The sequence below is a fragment of the Ornithodoros turicata genome, chromosome 6 (genome assembly GCF_037126465.1).
Source record: "Ornithodoros turicata isolate Travis chromosome 6, ASM3712646v1, whole genome shotgun sequence".
Lineage (NCBI taxonomy): Eukaryota > Metazoa > Arthropoda > Arachnida > Ixodida > Argasidae > Ornithodoros > Ornithodoros turicata.
In genome coordinates, this window is record NC_088206.1 from 10,758,311 (window position 1) to 10,777,071 (window position 18,761).

The window sequence follows — 18,761 nt, forward strand, 5'->3', positions numbered from 1 at the left end:
TATTATACTTTGCTGATATAACTTTTCGGTCCTCAGCTAAAATGATTGGTTACGATGCGGACTTTTCGTTAAGAAACGTGTACACGAAAAACGTCGTCTGCGAAGTCACGTTCACATTTGGCGTCGCGTGGCGCAAGCATCGACGCTAGCGCTATCACTTGTGGGGGTTTTTGTTTGATGTCGTTTTGTAAATAGGGGGCTTCTCTTTATCCACGTATACATTTGTTGTTGGCGCTGTTCCCGCACGTTTTGTTAGCGTTCAAGAATCTCAACTACACCAATCAGAGCCGTTACACGCAGTATTACCAAGATGTTGGCTGCGAACAAATTCTGCTTGACAGCGTTCTATTTGGTTCTGGTGGCCGTCCAAGTAATATGTCACGCGCATATGCACGCAAAAGATGACGATTTAAACAAGGAACGCGAAAAAGATGGATCGTTTGCTAGTAGAGCTAGAAATCACTTGGATGACGACGAACACCATTCAGAATTCGACCACGAAGCAATACTAGGCGAGTACTGGCATGTTGTTTCGCGGCATTGTGTTTTCGAGTTGGCATTTTCATAACAGAAAATGTTGATTACACGATCGAAAGCCTGTACAGACAGCAGGTAGAAATTGCATATTTTGTACATATTTGTAACTTACGTTCCCAGGAAGCAAAGATGCCGCAGAAGAATACGATCAACTCAGTCCAGACGTGGCAAAGGCAAGACTTAAAGAACTGGCCCTGAAAATGGACAAAGATGAAGATGGGTTTGTGGACAGGAGAGAACTAGTGCAGTGGATTCTTAGATCATTCAGGTAAGCAATGTTGGTGGAAATTGTTCTTCAGATCATTACCAGTGCTGCACTGCATGCACTCCACTTTTAAAGGTTATTAACCGACGAAGAAGCCAAAGAAAGGTTTGAGGAAGAGGACAAGAACCAAGACGGCAAAGTATCCTGGGAAGAACATGTTACGGAAGCATTTGGAACATTCAGCCAAGATACCTACTCTGAAGGAGAAGAGGACAGGCAAACTGTAAGTTCTGCATCACAAATAAATAGAATAGAAATGAAATGGCTAATTATGCCCTCATACTGATCAACCAAGTATTACTATGAAACATGGACAGACGATTCTGTCCTGCAGACAAGCAGTTTCACGCTTGTGTCTTTTTCATAAATTATTTCATAACATAAATACACACACCCGTTTTTTTGCCGCCTGCAGACTACGTTTCTTCACGTCACGACCACACCCACAAGATCAATACGCCACACTATAGCACAAATTTCTTCATGCGCTCCTTCTTTCCTAAGACAATTCAAGACTACAAACTCGAACCAACTACAGGAATCTCTTGTCTGTATTCATGATTCTGCTCGTTTCAAGGCTGCCATTACTCAACTTTACATAACATAACGCATTGTATGGTACTCTAGTTGTTCAAGTGGTCACGCCCATACCATCAATATCCTCTCTCGTTCCTTCAATCATTCCGTCCACTGTCGTCATGGCTTTTCTTCCTATTTGATATATTTTGTGATTATTGTAGCCTATTCTTATTTGTTGCTATTCCTGTTATTATTACTGTTGTTTACAGACTGCAACGCGAAGTTATCGTCGCAACGACAAAAAGAGCGAAGTTTTGCCCTTCCGTTATGTAAAACTCCCAACGGGGGTCCTTAACGTAATTAAATAAATAAATATATAAAACTGCAGAGCAGAACAGTCATCTGCTGTTGATGAAACCTGCGTTTATTTAGACAATGAGGTCCTAAAAACTTTTAACATAACATGGCTCGAAAACCCCGTTTCATTCCTCAAGCTGTCCAGCCGGAGGTACGACGGAAAATATTTTTGCTCTGCTGTGTATCGACACTGCATGATCGAGTTTGCAAAAATACTTCGAGAATGGACGGCTCGATCTCCCCTGCATGATATCAGTAGCTCCACAGGCCACGAGCTCTCATTAAATTCGTCATCTACAGCCGATATTTCGAACAGAGACTGTTCTTCTTCTGGGCCCAGAAGAACAGTCTCTGTTCGAAATATCAGCTGCTCTCGTCCTGAGGCACTTCCCTTCATACTTCCTTACCCAGTTCGCTGGATTTTCTACCCGTCTATGCCTACTAGCAAGCACGAACACGAAATGCAGAGAATGAACAAGTCAGGGGCCCTATCCTGGTCAAAGTAATCTACCTCGATTACTTGAAATTTCTTCTGTCATTGGTGCACAATCGAAAAAGGCGTGAATATTAAAAGTGGTTGACATCTTCTATCAACCAATCGCCCCACGTGTTATCTTGGAAAGCGACCCGCCTTATCGGTGTTTCCTCCTGAGAATCCGAAGACCACACCTATGATCTGCCTGCCCTGCCTTGTTGCTTCGGTTCTTAGGTGTCGGAAACAGAAAACTCTACCGGCGTAAAACTGAATTTCGTGGAAAATGCGCGGAAAAGCACTCTCGTAATTTCCTTTTTTGCTGTTTGTCATTTTTCTTGACGTACAGGTGTGCAAGACGGCAATGTTTGTGTGACACCGTGATTGTACTTTGCATTTATAACTCGGTATGTGCTCGTGAGATGGCGCTGATGGCAGGCAACAAAGCGATAAAAGCGCGAAGGATCATCGCAAAGGGTCGAACGGAGGCGCGAGCCGTAAACGCGTTTATGAGAAATCGGTTCATGCTTTAAATCTTGAGCTTTATTTATGAGATTTACTTTATATTTTTCTGTGTGTTCGTGTGCTCGATATGCGAAATGATAATTCGCATTTCAATATGCTTTTGCTCGTAAGCTGTGGGGGTGGTAATGATACCGCAAATGAGCATTGATAGTTTTACTCAAGAAACAGTGAACTTTGATCGATGTGTTTTTTGTGTGCACACCGCTACATTGCAATAACATTGATTGTACGACGTACGGCTCGGACGACGCTTCGAAAAGCCCGCCGCTTTCACGCATACGATGCCGCAATCGGCGCAGAAAAACGGTGTTACGCGGTGCTTTTTTCTCATTATTAAACACAAACGAAGAAAGACATGAATTTTTTGTTGTGACGAGCACATACAGACTTTATACAACACAATAAACGGAAATGCACATGCGGACCCATCACGAAACCCATCGCCGCTCAAAGTAATCGACCCTCTTTCGCTAGATTACTTTTCAGCTTTGAAACTAATCTTTTACGTCATTGTTACGTCAAAATGACGTAGGGTCACGGTCCGAGATTAGGGCCGAGAGGCTGCGAAGGAAAACTAGGTATAAATTTCAATTGAAACGGGCGGGATTTAAGGGCGGATTATTTCGTGGCAGCCCCGCCCTACAGCTTGTGACGTAAAGTAATCGAGGTCGATTACTTTTGACGAGGATAGGGCCCCAGGTGTAATATGTTCTGACTATCCTCAGTGTGTTGCACTACATGTTCTGGTTTTCCTTTTTTTTTTTTTTTCTATAGTTGCTCGAAGAGGATGACAGGTACTTCAAAGCTGCCGACAGAAACCACGATGGCCTCCTTGACCAGGATGAGTACCCAAAGTTTTCCCACCCATCTGAATTCCCGGAAATGAAGGACGTGAGTAACTAGTTTTTCCTTCAGCCACTGTGTATTCTAACTAGATACGCGACGGCATGGATTTTTCCCAATCGAGGCCATTGTATTATATGGATTCTCACAGATATCATCGTACGTTGATAAAATATCGTATGTGGTATTGATATTTTTCTCACAAGCAGCGATAGACTTCAATAAATGTCTTTTTTATACATGTTTGTCGATATTTTTATCTATTTATTTACAATACTGTTAGGGCTATTACAGGAGGGAGATGCATATGGGAAACAGAAACATGTCAAAACAATACAGGATAGTCTATACAATAAGGATACACAAAGGATAGAGCTTCGGTAAAACTACTTGTGTCCTCGAGGTCGATGACTGACTGGGACGGTCTATTCCATAGTTCAATAGTGTTAGGAAAAACTTGAAGACATAGACTGGAAAACAGGCACTCGAAAACATCAAGACCCGCATCATATGGGTTGATACGGCTATTACGGTTCGTTCTTTGGCTGTATGAATGTGTACGTGTGATGTATTTGTTGCTGTCTGTGTTCAGTTTTCCGTAGAAAAGAAGATGCAAGAATGCAAGTTTAGCTGTTTGACAACGTTTTGCTAGAGGCTCTAATTGCAGTTGGTTTAGCATGGTTGTGACAGATGCAGTGTGTTTGTAGTTAGACATAATCAACCTTACTGCCCTTCTTTGAATTCGTTCTTTTTTCCACTTTGTTGTGTGGGGGTTCCATACGCCACTGGTATATTCTAACAGGGGGTGGATAATTGCATGTAATAAGTTTAGTTTCTTCCAGTGATTTATCCATACCCCCCTGCACCCCACCCCCCAACACCCCCCCAAATGTTTAGTGAAACCCCCTTACCTTTTTCACCTGTGTACCCTCTACAGGGGGTGCCCTTGCAATTTCAGCTTTAGATACATGTCAGTAATGATATGTTAAGCTGTAATGATGTAACTATAATAATGACACCCCCCCATGCTTGGGATTCTGGATAAACCACTGGTTTCTTCTATATAGAGTCGTGATTTTCTCTTTATCATCCACAGTATTTCCTTGTATTTTGTGTGTGTGTGTGCTATGTGTTTATCCCATTTTAATTGTGAATCAGTTATGACTATGAGGTATTTGAAATTAGTCACTCTCTTGAGTTTCTGTCCTTGTATATCATGATTGTATTCTAAGACTGACTTCTTATTAGTAATGTGTACAGAATACTGTTTGGCTGTAGGTAATTGTCATGCCCCAATTAGAAGACCACTTAGAAATACAATCCAGACAACTTGAGATAAATATTTTATCTTCACATTTTTCAACAGGACCACACTAAGCAATGATCTGCAAATAGACTAATAATAAGAAGAGGCCATACACAAGAACAATTTTTGCATGTATAAATAAAGAAATAAATTAAAAAATGGCAGCCCAGAATCCCAGCGAATGAATCGTAATGAGCATGCTCTGTCCTTTATTGTTTCTTGCAACAGATTCTGTACGAGGAGACAATGAAGAAGAAGGATTTAGACAATGACGGATTCCTCACACTGGAGGAATTCATGACAGATGAACCGGAGAAACCTTTGCACCCTGACCAGCGCATCGCTGAGAAGGAACGTTTTGAGCTGGACTATGACAAGAACGGCGACAAGCTGCTTGACAAAGAGGAAACACTTGCATGGCTGCTACCAGGAAACGAGTAAGTGCTCTTCTTATCTTATTCCTGTTTCCTCATAATCTTCAAAACATGGGGACGGAAAAGGAAACGATTGTGTTAATAACACGTGCGGGCACATTTTACTGGCCTCTAAATGCGCGTCTTTGTTGGTGCTCATATTAGTGGTAATGGCATTGATGGTAGAGAAAAGCACAGATCAGTCAGTTGAGCGATAATTCGATGCTTCACCCTTTCTTTAGGTCTGCAAAGTAAGTCTGCCGGCATTTGTCGGCACCTTTAATTTGTTACTCGGCAGTTCAGAAACAATGATCTAAAATGAAAACTTTCGCAAGATGTCCTTGTTTAACCAAATATCGAAACAATTTTTAGAGGGGCTCCAGCATCAGTATAACAACGTTGACTAACGTGAGTCACCCAGACCAGGAGAGACCCCGGAGTAACCAAGAGTGACAACACACCAGATTGCAGAAGGACAAAACTGTACTAGAACGCTTGTCAATTCATAAATGACAACTATCCCATAGCAACACAACAGGATACAAGACGTAAGAAGGAATGTTAAAGTCCTATTAACTGTTATTACACTGAGGGAAGGTAAATAGGATAGGAACACTTTATTACAATTAGAATTAACGAGACTTTCGTGCCTGCACTTCATCAGGTGCCATACAGCAGGACATACATATACCAGTGGAAGGGAGGGAAGTATCAAAGAAAAAATAGAAAAGCAGAACACAAATCGAAGACACTCCCCTATCCGAGGGAGTTGAAAGACAGTAAGTAAAACGTGAAGCAGACCAGACAAGAACAACAACTACAACACCAGGGCCATGTGTAAGGCCCCTGGTTTTCTGCTGAGGCAAATTCAAAATTCCACGGCTCAGACTCGTAAATTCCGCGGCAAGGAGTCAACCGCTGCTTGAAACGGGGAACACTTTATTTTCTTGGATAATGTGGGAACAAAAAATATTTTATGAATTTACAGATTGAAAGCACTGTTGTGGCTCAGCATTACACGATATCTTGCGTTCTCCTCTGACAGCAAATGCTGTTGTCGGCTACAATCATTTTGTACCTGCTTTAAGATCTTTCAACATCTACAGAGTTTATAGGAATTGACAAACGCTTGATCGCAATAGACACTAAATTCGAAGCAAGCTCCCTTATTCCGTTCCAAAACCCAATTACTATTACGTATTATTTACCCAATTATTTATTGTTTGTTTATTTATAAATTCTTTATTATTGCATATTATCTATCCAATTACCTGTTTACTCGCATAATTTACCCACTACCGCCCATATACCGGTGAAGACGCCGCTAGTCACATTGGACAACCGAAAGCACGCTATATTCGCCAACTTTGTCATATTGGACCAAACAATTTTGACGTACTACCCAACTACCCTCAGCTGCTACCCAATGCAGGTTGTGCATTGCATTGGTTGCATTGTGCTGTACACAAAAAGAAGAGAAAACACCAAAGATGCTTCAGTGCAGGTGAATTCCAACATTGTTGAGCACAGAGTCCTGTGCTTCAAGACCCAGTTTTTGACTTAGCTGACATAAAGCGGAGCTTCAACAAATTAAGAATTTTGTTCTGCTCACAGCACCAGTGCACCAATGAGGAAAATGTAGCCAAGCTGCCTTAGGTCTATTTTAACAATGTTACATTGTAGAGAAGTTACATTTCGATACAAATTGGAAGAATACAAGAGCGCATTTTTTTTGCTTCGTAGTAATGTGTATAACTTTTATTGCAAGACACGTCTATGTGACATTTCACTGTTACCAAAGTGTGACATAGCTGGATTTTTTCACGGACGTAAGACAGGCGTTAAGAGTAATTTTTGTCATCGGAAAACCAGAATCCCTGCTGGTAGCTGGCGCCATATCTTGTGTGACAACTTTCCTTTTGCTCTTTTGTAGTGAGATTGCAGACCAAGAAGCGGAGCATCTCATTGGGAACTCGGACACAGACAAGGATGGGAAACTCACGATACAAGAGATAGTGGACCATCACGACATCTTTGTAGGCAGCGAAGCCACAGATTACGGAGAACACCTACAGAACACAAACCGTTTCACCGACGAACTGTGAAACAGGGAAAGTGCTTTTACGCTTGATCCTAATGCTAATCGTCCAAAGCACAATTGTCACAGTTTTGTTCTTGCGTTGAAGTGTCGTTTTAGTTTTGCTATTTTTGTCATATTTATTTACACAACAGACGACATCGAGGTATTATTTTTTGCCATGCATGTGCCATATTTCATTACAAATTTATTGTGTTTTACGAATAAAGTTGCTTGGAATTCACAAAACTGGATTTCTGACTGGAGTGCTTTCCACATTATCAATAGAGCCTGAAGTTTTCGGGAAATATTTTTAGAATCGGGTAAATAAACAGTCGCTCTAAATTCCTGAGCAAATTCGGGAGAAAAAAAACTTCCAGTACGCTAAATTTGGGGAGAAATCGGGCTCAGTTACGCAAACCAACTGTACTGCTTTGGTACAAACGGTGATGTATAACTGCATTTGCTGCCAAACAATTTAGTGAGCATTCCTACAGACGTCTCAGTGAGTGCAATTTGCCTGGTAAAAATCTGGTTTCACCATAAAGAGGCAAACTTCAATTCAGGGTGCAAATTCGGGGGGAAAATCCGGTTAAACCCTAAAAATTCCCGTTTTTCTCTTGTGCATCATCCGCAAAATTACTCTCCACCCTGCTGCTGCGGCTGTCTCTCGTAGAATAGTTCCGTTTCTTCGTCGGCTACCCTATGCTCTTCATACCTGGGTAGTAATGTCATTACTGTAATGAAATTACAGTGATGAATTACTTTTTCTGGTAATTTGTAATGTTATTTAATTACAATTGGGCAGTAATTTTAATGACATTACTCATTACTTTTTACAAAAGAATCGAGTCTGTGTTCTGTGTTGGCACTTGGCAGAAAGAGAGTTGGCAACTGGCGAGTTAATAGAATTCCAACGCCCACAAGGAATTTCCACATGCTCAACATCGTTACGATTAAGCTCACAGTAATGACTTTGTAATGTCATTATTATTCGTAGTAACTGTAATTAATTTCATCACATTTCAATTGCAGTAATGAGTAATGTAATTTAATTTAATTCTAGCTGGAGTAATGAGTAACGTAGTTTAATTACATTTTAGAAGTAATTTACCCAGATATGATGCTCTTCTTCCTCAGGGACGGACGTAAATGGTAAGTCTAGTCTGTAAAGACAGCATACCCTAACTGGCGACTAAATGCACCATAACAAAGGACAGTGCATGATTTCAATGGTGATGTGAATACAAAAGTTGTCCGAGCACAGTGTAGTGAGCAGGTGATGCCAGAGACAAGACCACCCCGTTTTTTTCCGCCAACAACATGTTGTGAGCAAGGCGAGACGTTCAGCCTGTCAGTGAGGCACATTTTGTGACGGTTAGCCACACGGTTCCTCCTTCAATATCCGAGTAGGGGTGAGGGCCAGTTTCCCCGGAGGAAAGGGTATGGGGAGAGGAGGGAAAGGGGGTCTAGGATATGACTCAGGTTTTGTGTCATTATAGGTTTTTGTTGGGTTTCGTTGGTAGTGGGTGCTTGTCTTGTGTGCAGTCATTCCCATTTGCAAACCTCGGCACTCTGACTTTTACCAATATCATTTCCTGCCAATGTCAAATTCTGTATCCCATTAGCAAACGGATGCAGCTTCTCAGTGCTCATCATCATTTCTCTTTCTTTTTTTCCCCCGTTTTTCTCGATTTGGATCCGAGAGCCAGGGCTCAAGCTCAAGCGTTGTGAAGACATGCAGTGTCAGCAGCGGAATTTTGAGGGCGATATTCAGCCCCTTGACGGCAATCCGAAACGAGGGATATATTGGTCAGCGGTATGTGGCAAGCATACTGGCCAGCTTGTGCTGGTATGGCTGGTGTAGGTTGGTCAGCTGCGGCTGGTAAGCTTTATTCCCTCAACCTTGTTGTACCACTGACCCAGCTTCGAATAATGGCATTGACTGTGCTGTCCAAGTGCTTTCCTCGGGTTGACCTCGCATGCTCTTAAAGGAGTACAGAGGGCCGTCCAAAAAATTTTCAGATTAAGAAGTCTGCTAACACATGTGTGTGTGTCATTTTAGCGCATAGCACGAAAGGTTTTGATGCATGCAATTTGTTTCCCATAAACTCACATAGACATGGCTGTGCGCATTCAGCCTCAACTCGCCACTCCGGATATAATGAGGGGAAGGTATGACGCCACGTCACTGATGACGTTACAGGAAGAACTCATTCTGGTTCGCGGGTCAGTGGGGGTCAGCGCCTTGTCCTTTTGCCGCCGTAAACCAGTTATGCCAGTTTTCCCGGAGAATTTGGGATAGAAGGAACCGAGCCAGGAGCAATGCTTTTTCAGAATCCCGAACAGCCGAGTAGCAGACAACATTTCTCTGGACCAATCAGCGAGCATGGCCATTGTAGCGTCAGCGTGAGGTCCCAGGCAGATCACATGCTGGTACTGCTCCCCGCCCCCATTGCACACGGACGCCTTTTGCGGCGCCCTTTAAAATCAATTTCTGCGATAATTATGACTCTGTGGTGTGAATTACTTCTCATGGTGCATCTTACTGGCCTACTTAACAGTTTTATAGGAAGAAAAATAGGGAGTTAAAAATGACTTCTGTGCTACTTTAACACAGATGTCAGCACAATTTCCCATAAACTTTGCGGGCAGGCCTTACTACTGGAACATTGTCTCTTTGTCAACCACCACCACAACCAGCAGACCACTGCACTGAACATGTCTGCCTTGGTAGGTATACTACCTCGGCGTACCTTAACACTACCTTGGCGAACTGAAGCACACCATTATTCAAAACCACTTGTGGTCTGTGAAGTGCTATAACAAAGCTAAAAGCATATTAGGATGAACATCCGGCAGTGCGAGCTCCCTTTGCGACCGCCACTGCTCTGAGAGACCCAGCTGTATACCTCATACTGGATGAAGCCACGTCAACAAATGGACGAAGAAGAAATCAACGCGCCGTGGCCATTTACCTTGCCATAGCAGCGCGTTCCTTGAGCTCGCGGTAGCCTGCGAGATCCGAGGCGGAGTTCCTCCCTGGGCAATAACTAAAGCCCGAAGTGCCTTTCCAGCGTGAAAATGAGTGGACTGAAATCAGCACCGGGTCTACGCGTGCGAGTGGCGTCGAAGCGTAGGTGCCAGACGGGCGAAGGCCCACACTGGGACGAAAAGGCCCAAGCTCTGTTGTACGTTGACTGCTACGCAGGATGCATCAGCAGGCTTGACCCCGAGACTCATGAGGACATTGACACCATACATTTCGGTAAGCAATACGACGCCACGTGTACTTCGTTTGATAAGTTCTCTGATACTTGGATAGCTTCAAACAGCGATACTGTGAGTGTGGGATGATACTATATCATATTCTTACCTGACACCTGTAGTTTTTGCAACCGCAGCTGGTACGTCTTGGAATACACGCACGGAACAACACGACGGAAACACGAAAATTAAATGCCGCGCAGTGCTCCCTGTGGTGCGCCCCTATGTAACCACGCTTGTCACGCAGGTGTAAGCAGCCGCGATGTTATTCTTTAACATCCTAGACTTCTTTAAGATGTATGACGGCTCAGAAGTGTAAGATTAGCATTGACAGTGAATGGGTGGGCGAGAAATGCTTTCCTTAAGGGGAGGGTCATCGAATTCGGTATGATATACACACATGGACTACTTTTGGAGCGGAAGGGCACGAACTCTACTGTGAGCCGCATGGTTATGGTTTTGTTAGGGGAGTTCCGAGTTAGGGTTCCGTGTTTTTCGGAGCGTATTATTGTGTCACAAATCGGAGTTTTTCGTCGTTTATTTGAAACAAAGTTTCTGTCCGAAATTCGGAGAATAAGCGACGGGTGTCAAACGACATACTCACAAAAATAAATAAATAAAAATAATAAAATCTTGCAAAGACGTTTGTCGTTACGCGGCAGAATCGGCAGAAAAAGACATCTGTATCATGATAACCTTGCGACGTGAACACGTCGAAGTCTGTATAGTATTCCTTGATATCGTCGCAGTGCACCTTTCGCTTTCGTTTTCCATGTAGACCTGGTAAATGGCCGAAATGACCTCAAAATGCCCGCGTGTTGAGTAGACTCACTAAATAGAGTACCCTGTTCAATGACTCCAGTAACTCGGTAACTCCTATAATTTTACCGGTGTACTTTTGTCGGATTTTTTTTTTTTTTTCGGATCAATCCCGGAATTCTGGTTGTAAGAACGTTGACAGCACACGAGGGGTTGTTGGGCAAAAAGATGGGGGGGGGGGGGGGGGGTCATTATTACAGTTACGTCATAAAAGCTTAATGTATCATTAAGGACATGTGTCTGAAGCTGAAATAGCAACCCCGGGGGAGCACAGGGAAAAATTTAGGAGTGTTGGAGGGCGGGGGAATCTGGACAAATCACTCTTTGCCAGAACGTTGTCCTCCTTCTTGTGTTGCAAAAACATTTTTAAAAATACCTGCTCGTATAACTGAAAATGTGCATCTCATATGCAGAGGGCACCACACCTTTCGCAATTCCATTGGCAAACCACCACCACAAGATCATCGTGGGTCATAACCACTATGTCAAGCTGACCGATATGAAGAAACGACATGAGGAACTTATTGCTATGGTTGAGACGGAAAACGCTGGCACCCGGTTGAACGACGCAAAGTGTGATGCGGCTGGTCGACTGTGGACTGGTAGGACATGCTTTATGTGGTTCACAGTTGTGCGTTGTTCCGAAGGGAACTCACGTTTCAGATGCGTGACTTCAATACAGGGGCGTCGGAAATTGGGAGGAAGAGGGGGCGGCCGCCCCCATGAGTTTTCACTGGGGGCCCTGCCCCCTCCCCCTAAACTTTCGCTCTGGGCGTCCCGACACCCGATTTCTGATCTGTACCTGTCGTCCGAGACAGATTTGCTTTCAGCTCTGTTACCGCGCAGACTGCAAACGAACACCCGTTCAAAAAGAACACAACGAAACGACTAAAGCAGCAAGGACAGGGAGAATAGTTTGGGGGCAAAAAAAGAGAAGAGAAGTTGAAGGTATCGGTGAACGGGTATCGAGCACTTGCTCTTCATCGGAACCGGGGGAAAAAAGATTCGATCGGACATCGAAGACATAGGATTGCATGGACGAGTCGTTTCTAATAAGAACATCAATGGCTCCTCTAGGTTAGGTTAGGTTGGGTTAGATTACCCCCCCCCCCCCCCAACGCTTGAGGAACTTCCGACACCCCTGCTGCAATACGAATGAACCTGTTGCTCATTGGGGTATGGTTGCATTTTCCGTAAATGTTGAGCACAGTTGTGAGAGTTGCAAGAGGGGACTGTTGGTATGGGTACATATTCCAAAACAGTGAGCAAAAACGCAAAACACACAACAACACAAGTTTTTGCTCCCCTTTTTGGAATTTGAGCGCAGTTGCTGAGTTTCGAGTCCTTACTCATGGCACGATTGTTTCAGCCACTATGGCCGTGGACAAGAAACCGATGATGAATGAGGCTGAACAAGGGTCCATGTACAGTATCGAGAAAAAACACATCCGTAAACACATCGAACGCATCACTCTGCCCAACGGCATTGCCTGGACCGCAGACAACAAGAAAATGTTCTTCGTCGATTCTGTGCCCAAGAAGCTCTACGTGTACGACTTCGACCTCGCTAAGGGAGATATCAGTAATGCCATTTTGGAACTGCCGCAGGCTCGAATTAGTTTGACGTGCTGTCGTGATGGACGACACGTGGTTATCGCAAAGCGAGTGTGGAGCAAACGATCACGCGAGCCTTTCTTGCAGGTAACCAGAAGGTTGTGGTGGACTTCGCGGCTGCGCCTCTAAACGAATTGGGCAATCCAGATGGTATAACCATCGATCAGACTGACAAGATCTGGGTGGCGTGCTTCAACGGTTCGCACGTTGTCAAGGTGGATCCCGCAACTGGTAAGTCTAGCTGTTGACGAAATGAAGTACGTATTTACACGAGCGACATCCCCCACGGAATATTCTGGAATATTCTGGTGGAAGAAAAAGCAAAGAACTGCTCACGGGGCGGAAGTTGCGCCTCGTCTCGTATTGAGCTTTCGCAGAGCGCCCAAATATCGGAAGTGACGTACTGCGCACATAGCAGACGACGCGTACCGTCGACCCTGTCGTCTGCCATGAGTTGTGGCTGAGCCGCAGGATATTACCAGTAGTTAAAAGAGCACGAAAAGCTATGACGTTTTGCGTATCTTCCGCTGGAGTGTTCTAGGGTCGCTCCTGTGAATGCAGGGATAATGTCCCTGCATTGGGGAAAGTAGCGACGTCCCTTGATCTTGCAGCCGTGACCTTCGAGCTTTAATGGCGGCCGTATCATACAAATCTATGCTGTGGCCCCCATTAAAGCTCCAAGGTTCAACACCACCTAGATAGAGAAAACCTGCTTACTCGTCGCCATGACGTAACAATGCAGGCTATGAGGATCCGTGTTTTCAAAGGCCGTAGCCAATCACGAACGTGCTTTCAGCGGCCGTGGCCATGAAGACGAACTACTGTCGTCTGCGAGTTGTGATTGAAGGTCCTCGCGTACTAAATGGGAAAACTTTGGGGGGGAAAGGTCTCAATATTTCTCAAAACTGATTTTCTGGAAAGGGTCTTGCACTTTTTGTCTAAATATTTAGGTCTGCAGGTTCCAAGTTAGCTGCAGTCATTTGCGGGTTCTTGTGTCCACGTAGGGCAGGAGGGAGAGGAGGCAATAAGCAGGCCGTGTCTATCTAGGTGGCGTTGCAAGGTCGCGGCGGGAAAGGGAAAAGGATGTCGCTACTTTTATTCCCAGTCCATGGCAGGGACTTTGTGCAGAGAGAGTATAACGGAATGACCGAAGTGTCTGTGGTGACGCATGGCTGGTGTGTTTGCGTTGTTCCCAGGAACCCTGATGCAGAAGATCAAGATCCCCACGCAGTTGGTGACGTCCCTCTGCTTCGGCGGCCCACGGTACGAAGACCTCTTCGTAACGACTGGCTTCATCGGACTGTCACGGGACCAGCTGCAAAGCCAACCGGATGCTGGCGCTATCTTTAAGGTGTCCGGCATTCCTGGTACAAAAGGCTTGCCACCGAACTGCTTTGCCATGTAGAAGCAAGATGGATCGCACACGTCGCTTTATAACTAAATCAAATATGAAAAATAAATCAAAATGAACAGCTGCACGGAACCAGCTGTAAGACTGAAATATTGCTCTTGCGCCATCAATGCCCAGTAAGACTAGCTGAAATATCATGGAGCGAGACAGCGGTGTCTGAAGTCATAACCAGTGTAGCTATAACATGACTGAAATTTGCTGCTGCTGGTTACCTATGGTGCCTCGGTATGGACTGACGCAGCTTTGCATGCGTTCTCTTGCTCGTGCAAGAAGTCAGTTCAGCACCATTAGTAGCAAATTCAAACGTCTAATAAACCATTTTCGTTCCTATTTATCGTAAACATCGTAAGCGGGACAAAACGAAGCTTCAAAGATTCAGGGTGTTCGGTTGGAATCCCCTGGTCCCTAGCTGCGTGACCCTGAAGACCGCTCCCGCATCAGGCTGTGCCTTCCTCTCCTCATCTGACAGGCCCCGCCAAGCTGACGTCACGTACAGCTCGTCGTAGTTTGGCCCGCCAAAGCAACAAGACGTTATCTTCGTAGCTGGGAATGTTACTTCTCGTAGCAGCTTGCCTGGAACACATCGATTGGGAGAATCTCAGCAGTGAACGAGATACCTAGCACTGTGTGTCACTTCCCTGGGGTCGTGGACGTAACACCTACCTGTCTCTGGGTCAATCCGAATAACCCGTGAAGCGTCGTAGCAAGCGACCCACAGTTTTCCTTCCACATCGTGTGTCATTCCATCGGGGTATCCCTTATCCTTGTACGCTTCATCTTTATTGAAGTCCAGGAAAACCTGCTGGTTAGCTGCAATATTATGCGCGTGATGTATTTGCAACACGTAGTAGGTTTCTCTACAATGGTACGCTCTAAGACCACGTTGTCCAGAAATGAACTACATGTATTTACATCCTCTTGAATGGTAAGGGTTCGCTACATTACGACAACGAGAAAACAGACGAATCTTGTCACTTGGTCCGGAAGGCGTTACAGGTAGATCTTGCTCGTTTTCGACGAAACGGTTGAACGAAACGTCATGTTGATCGATGTATGCATTACTGACGTATATCCTGGTGATATGCAGTAATCAGTGCGAAATGGAGTGAAATCATAAAAGACCCTTCAACGGGCATAATCTTCAATTTCATAATCAGACGGATGATGGTATACGGCAGTTGTCCTCACTCGACAGTCCCTCAAAGAAGCAACAAAAACCAGCGACGACACTGTCTCGAGGGTATATATTGTACTATGAGGCTCGCGAAAACGATAATTCAACTCACTAAGTTCTCCGGTAGCCGCATTGAAGTCGAACGAGTAAATGATCCTGGTAAAGGAGTCGATGTAAAACATCTTCTTGTTATCCGGAGACCAAGTCATGCCGTTGGAGATGCTGATCTTGTGCACGTGGCCTTTGGGTTGCATACCAGGAGGGTCAAAGCTGTACAGCGTTCCTTTCTCCGGGTCGATGTCGTCGGGACCTCTCTCTTCGCCTCTGGTACCTGACACACCATAGGCACCTTTGGACGTTACACGAGAAACACGAGGTTAAACTGTGCCTGCTGCTCCTTTACTGGCCCAGGACTGCCACAGACACGTACCTGTCTACGATCAGCTGTTGTTACGGTAACGAGACACGGACAGGACACGTGGACCTTGTGCATAGCTGGCAATCGCGTGACGTGTTATGTTATGGGCAAAATAAGTTACTTAGGCTTCTCTCTATTTAGGGTATGGCACACGTTTGAATGTCAGCGTCTTACGGGGCATGCTCTGGGGGCATGACGCGCCATCCTTGAGGGAATTTGTACTCAACGTGCGTTATAAAGTGAATGTGAAAGTGCACTATTCACTGTGAATACGCAATGCACTAGGAATTGGAATACATGAATCTGTGCACCTTTTAAGCATATCTGAACGAGAAGCAGAAGCAGACACAATCAACATAAAACGACATGACGTACAATATTACGTACATTGACCGCACATTCAAATTTGAATATTTTCAACCATTTCATTCTTTTTTTTTCTTTTTTTTTGCGATGCTTTGACGAACCTGCCCACAAACGCCCGGTGACGTCACATTTTCCATCATTGAAGTGATTGGTTGGTCTGTCCTGATCCACTTCCGCCAGGACTTCAGTCTTCTTCGTGGTCCAGTCCAATTTACGGATCTGTCGACCCACGGTGATAACGTTCAGATCGGGGTTGGAATTGTAGGGTATGACAATGGTAACCAGTCCGTCTGGAAATAGTCATGTAAAAAAAGTATAAATTGCGTTGTGTAAGCAAACGGAATATCAGGTCAAGTGGCTAGACGCTGGTGTTTCCACCAGCTCTGTTGTTGGGCATCAGCACGGTGTATGTCAGTCCACAGGATGCACATGGTTTAAACTCATCATGGTGCACTTTATTCAAACGTAGATTATAGTGTAAAATATATCTAACTAATCAGCATACTATGAAGGGAATTGCCTCAGGACGAGAGACGCCGATATTTCGAACAGAAACTGTTCTTCTGGAACAGTCTTTGTTCGAAATATCGGAGTCTCTCGTCCTGAGGCAATTCCCTTCGTACTTCCATGCTGGTTGGCTGGACCCGCCTATAATTGGGATACTGCTTTCTTTATTTTTTATCTCTGTGTGCCATTGTGCGGTTTGCAAGCGAAAATATGTTAACGCAAATATATTAACGAAATACACGTAAAATTTACTACGTTTCAGTTATTTACTATTATAAATAATTTGCTAACGCAAAAGTCAATTATTTATAGGCTGATCTGGAGTTCCCCTTTTACAACAGGTATATGCATGGCTCCAGTTGCACACGTGATGCGGTGTGATACTATTCCAGTGTCACCATCACGCTTAACTTTTTTACACCCCTTTGAGTGTAAGGTGGGTGTATCATAACTCACACCCATTTGAGTGCAAAAAATTGTAGGTGTAACGAAACAGACCTACCTCTCAGGGTGTATTTCACAACACTTTCAAATTTTTACACTCACCCACACCCACATTACCTCTGAAAGGGTGTAACACTTACTGAGCGGGTGTGCGGCTTGTTGGTCCACACTGGTAATTGGACGACACCCTAACTGATTCAATTTTTGGTGCAAATCAACACCCCCTAAGCAATGGCGCAACGTGTGCAGCTTTGTTTCCATAGTGCGTGTATCATGCATATCAGTCAAAGTACACGTAATGCATTGTGTTCTCCCAATATGGCAATTCCTAACTGGTGCCATATTGGACCAGTATACGGCCTGATATACGGATAAGGATATAGTTGAATTAAACGCTTAAATTTAGAGACAAATTTGAAACATCACATAAATGGGATGACGAACCAAAAGCTCACTTAGAAAGACATTTCCTTTCTAGGAGAAAACAGATACTATATACATAGTAAAAAAATGGTAAACAATGGTAAAAGAATGGTAAAACATTTAGTATGCTATAGCAAGCCCAGCAACGATAGCACCAAATGCATCCCACGAGCTCACGTGATGAGAAGTATAGTATTTCCCGTCACCGGTGCTGCACTTTGCTGCACAGCTTCCGCCCCCAACTAGCTCACATTTTTACGTCAACGCAATCAAAAGCGATACTTTGCACGTGGACGCCGTAATCCCCCTCCCCCCATTCCAGCGCTACAAGAAGTCCCCCAATACGCCCCGATCTCGTGATCGACACCCGCTCCTATGCATGTTTGAATATAACCGCCACGCGAAACTGCACCCCCCCCAAAATCACGAAGTTCGAAGGGCACTGTGATTGCTTACCCAAATGAACGGTATCCGTCTCGCGTGAAAGGACATTGAGCCTGCACACGTCCCACAAGTGTGGGTCGACGTGCAACAGGGTGTTGGATGTATAGTCCCAATGCGGTCCTTCGCCCAAGTTGGAACGCCGCTTAGACACCACCGACACCGACATCTTGAAAGCAGAACTGGTTTTATCGCACTGGCTGTTTGGAGAGGAGAGATTTCTCTTTCGGTTTGCTTTCTTTTTTTTTTTTTACACGTGGCTGTCAGACGTGACTTTAGCGTTATCGTCCGCTGTGATTATCGCTTCTGAGGGCGACCGTGTGGGGCATCGCATAAATCGTAGCAGTGCAACATGAACGAGTGGAGAGACAGGCGCGCTATTCAGTCAAAAAAGCACACTCACAAGAGGTGAATGTGTAGTTCAAGGTTAATTTTATGCATACACGGAGTAGAGTGAACTGACAATGCATCTCCGCCCTTAAGCACTTGAGCTTATCGTTGGTTGGGCTGCGTGCGTTCGTTCGTAGAGTTCGGCGTTGGAAGATTCCATATCCTTGTTAGCG

At 44.6% G+C, this 18,761-nt stretch overlaps 3 protein-coding genes across 4 annotated transcripts; 2 read left to right on the plus strand and 1 right to left on the minus strand.

Moving 5' to 3' along the window:
* The first annotated feature begins 132 nt into the window (after window positions 1-132).
* Window positions 133-7,568, plus strand: LOC135399039 (reticulocalbin-2-like). The gene is made up of 6 exons (XM_064630683.1): window positions 133-516; window positions 662-805; window positions 878-1,025; window positions 3,450-3,566; window positions 5,053-5,261; window positions 7,171-7,568. Exons 1-6 carry the CDS (start codon window positions 311-313, stop codon window positions 7,340-7,342), a joined length of 996 nt encoding a protein of 331 aa, XP_064486753.1. The 5' UTR covers window positions 133-310; the 3' UTR covers window positions 7,343-7,568.
* A 2,684-nt stretch (window positions 7,569-10,252) lies between these two features.
* LOC135397631 (regucalcin-like) lies at window positions 10,253-14,519 on the plus strand. The gene is made up of 5 exons (XM_064629242.1): window positions 10,253-10,582; window positions 11,814-12,002; window positions 12,770-12,982; window positions 13,102-13,245; window positions 14,211-14,519. Exons 1-5 carry the CDS (start codon window positions 10,399-10,401, stop codon window positions 14,417-14,419), a joined length of 939 nt encoding a protein of 312 aa, XP_064485312.1. The 5' UTR covers window positions 10,253-10,398; the 3' UTR covers window positions 14,420-14,519.
* Window positions 14,520-14,738: 219 nt separating this feature from the next.
* Window positions 14,739-18,400, minus strand: LOC135397632 (regucalcin-like). Of its 2 annotated transcripts, none has more exons than XM_064629245.1 (5): window positions 18,214-18,400; window positions 16,485-16,673; window positions 15,712-15,930; window positions 15,089-15,235; window positions 14,739-14,998 (listed from the first exon to the last, which is right to left on the minus strand). In XM_064629245.1, the coding sequence occupies exons 1-5, from the start codon at window positions 18,365-18,367 to the stop codon at window positions 14,793-14,795; spliced, it is 915 nt and encodes a 304-aa protein (XP_064485315.1). In that variant the 5' UTR covers window positions 18,368-18,400; the 3' UTR covers window positions 14,739-14,792. The 2 variants fall into 2 exon arrangements, with proteins under 2 accessions (XP_064485315.1, XP_064485313.1); XM_064629243.1 differs by having other exon boundaries at window positions 15,712-15,948; window positions 18,214-18,398.
* Window positions 18,401-18,761: the final 361 nt, after the last annotated feature.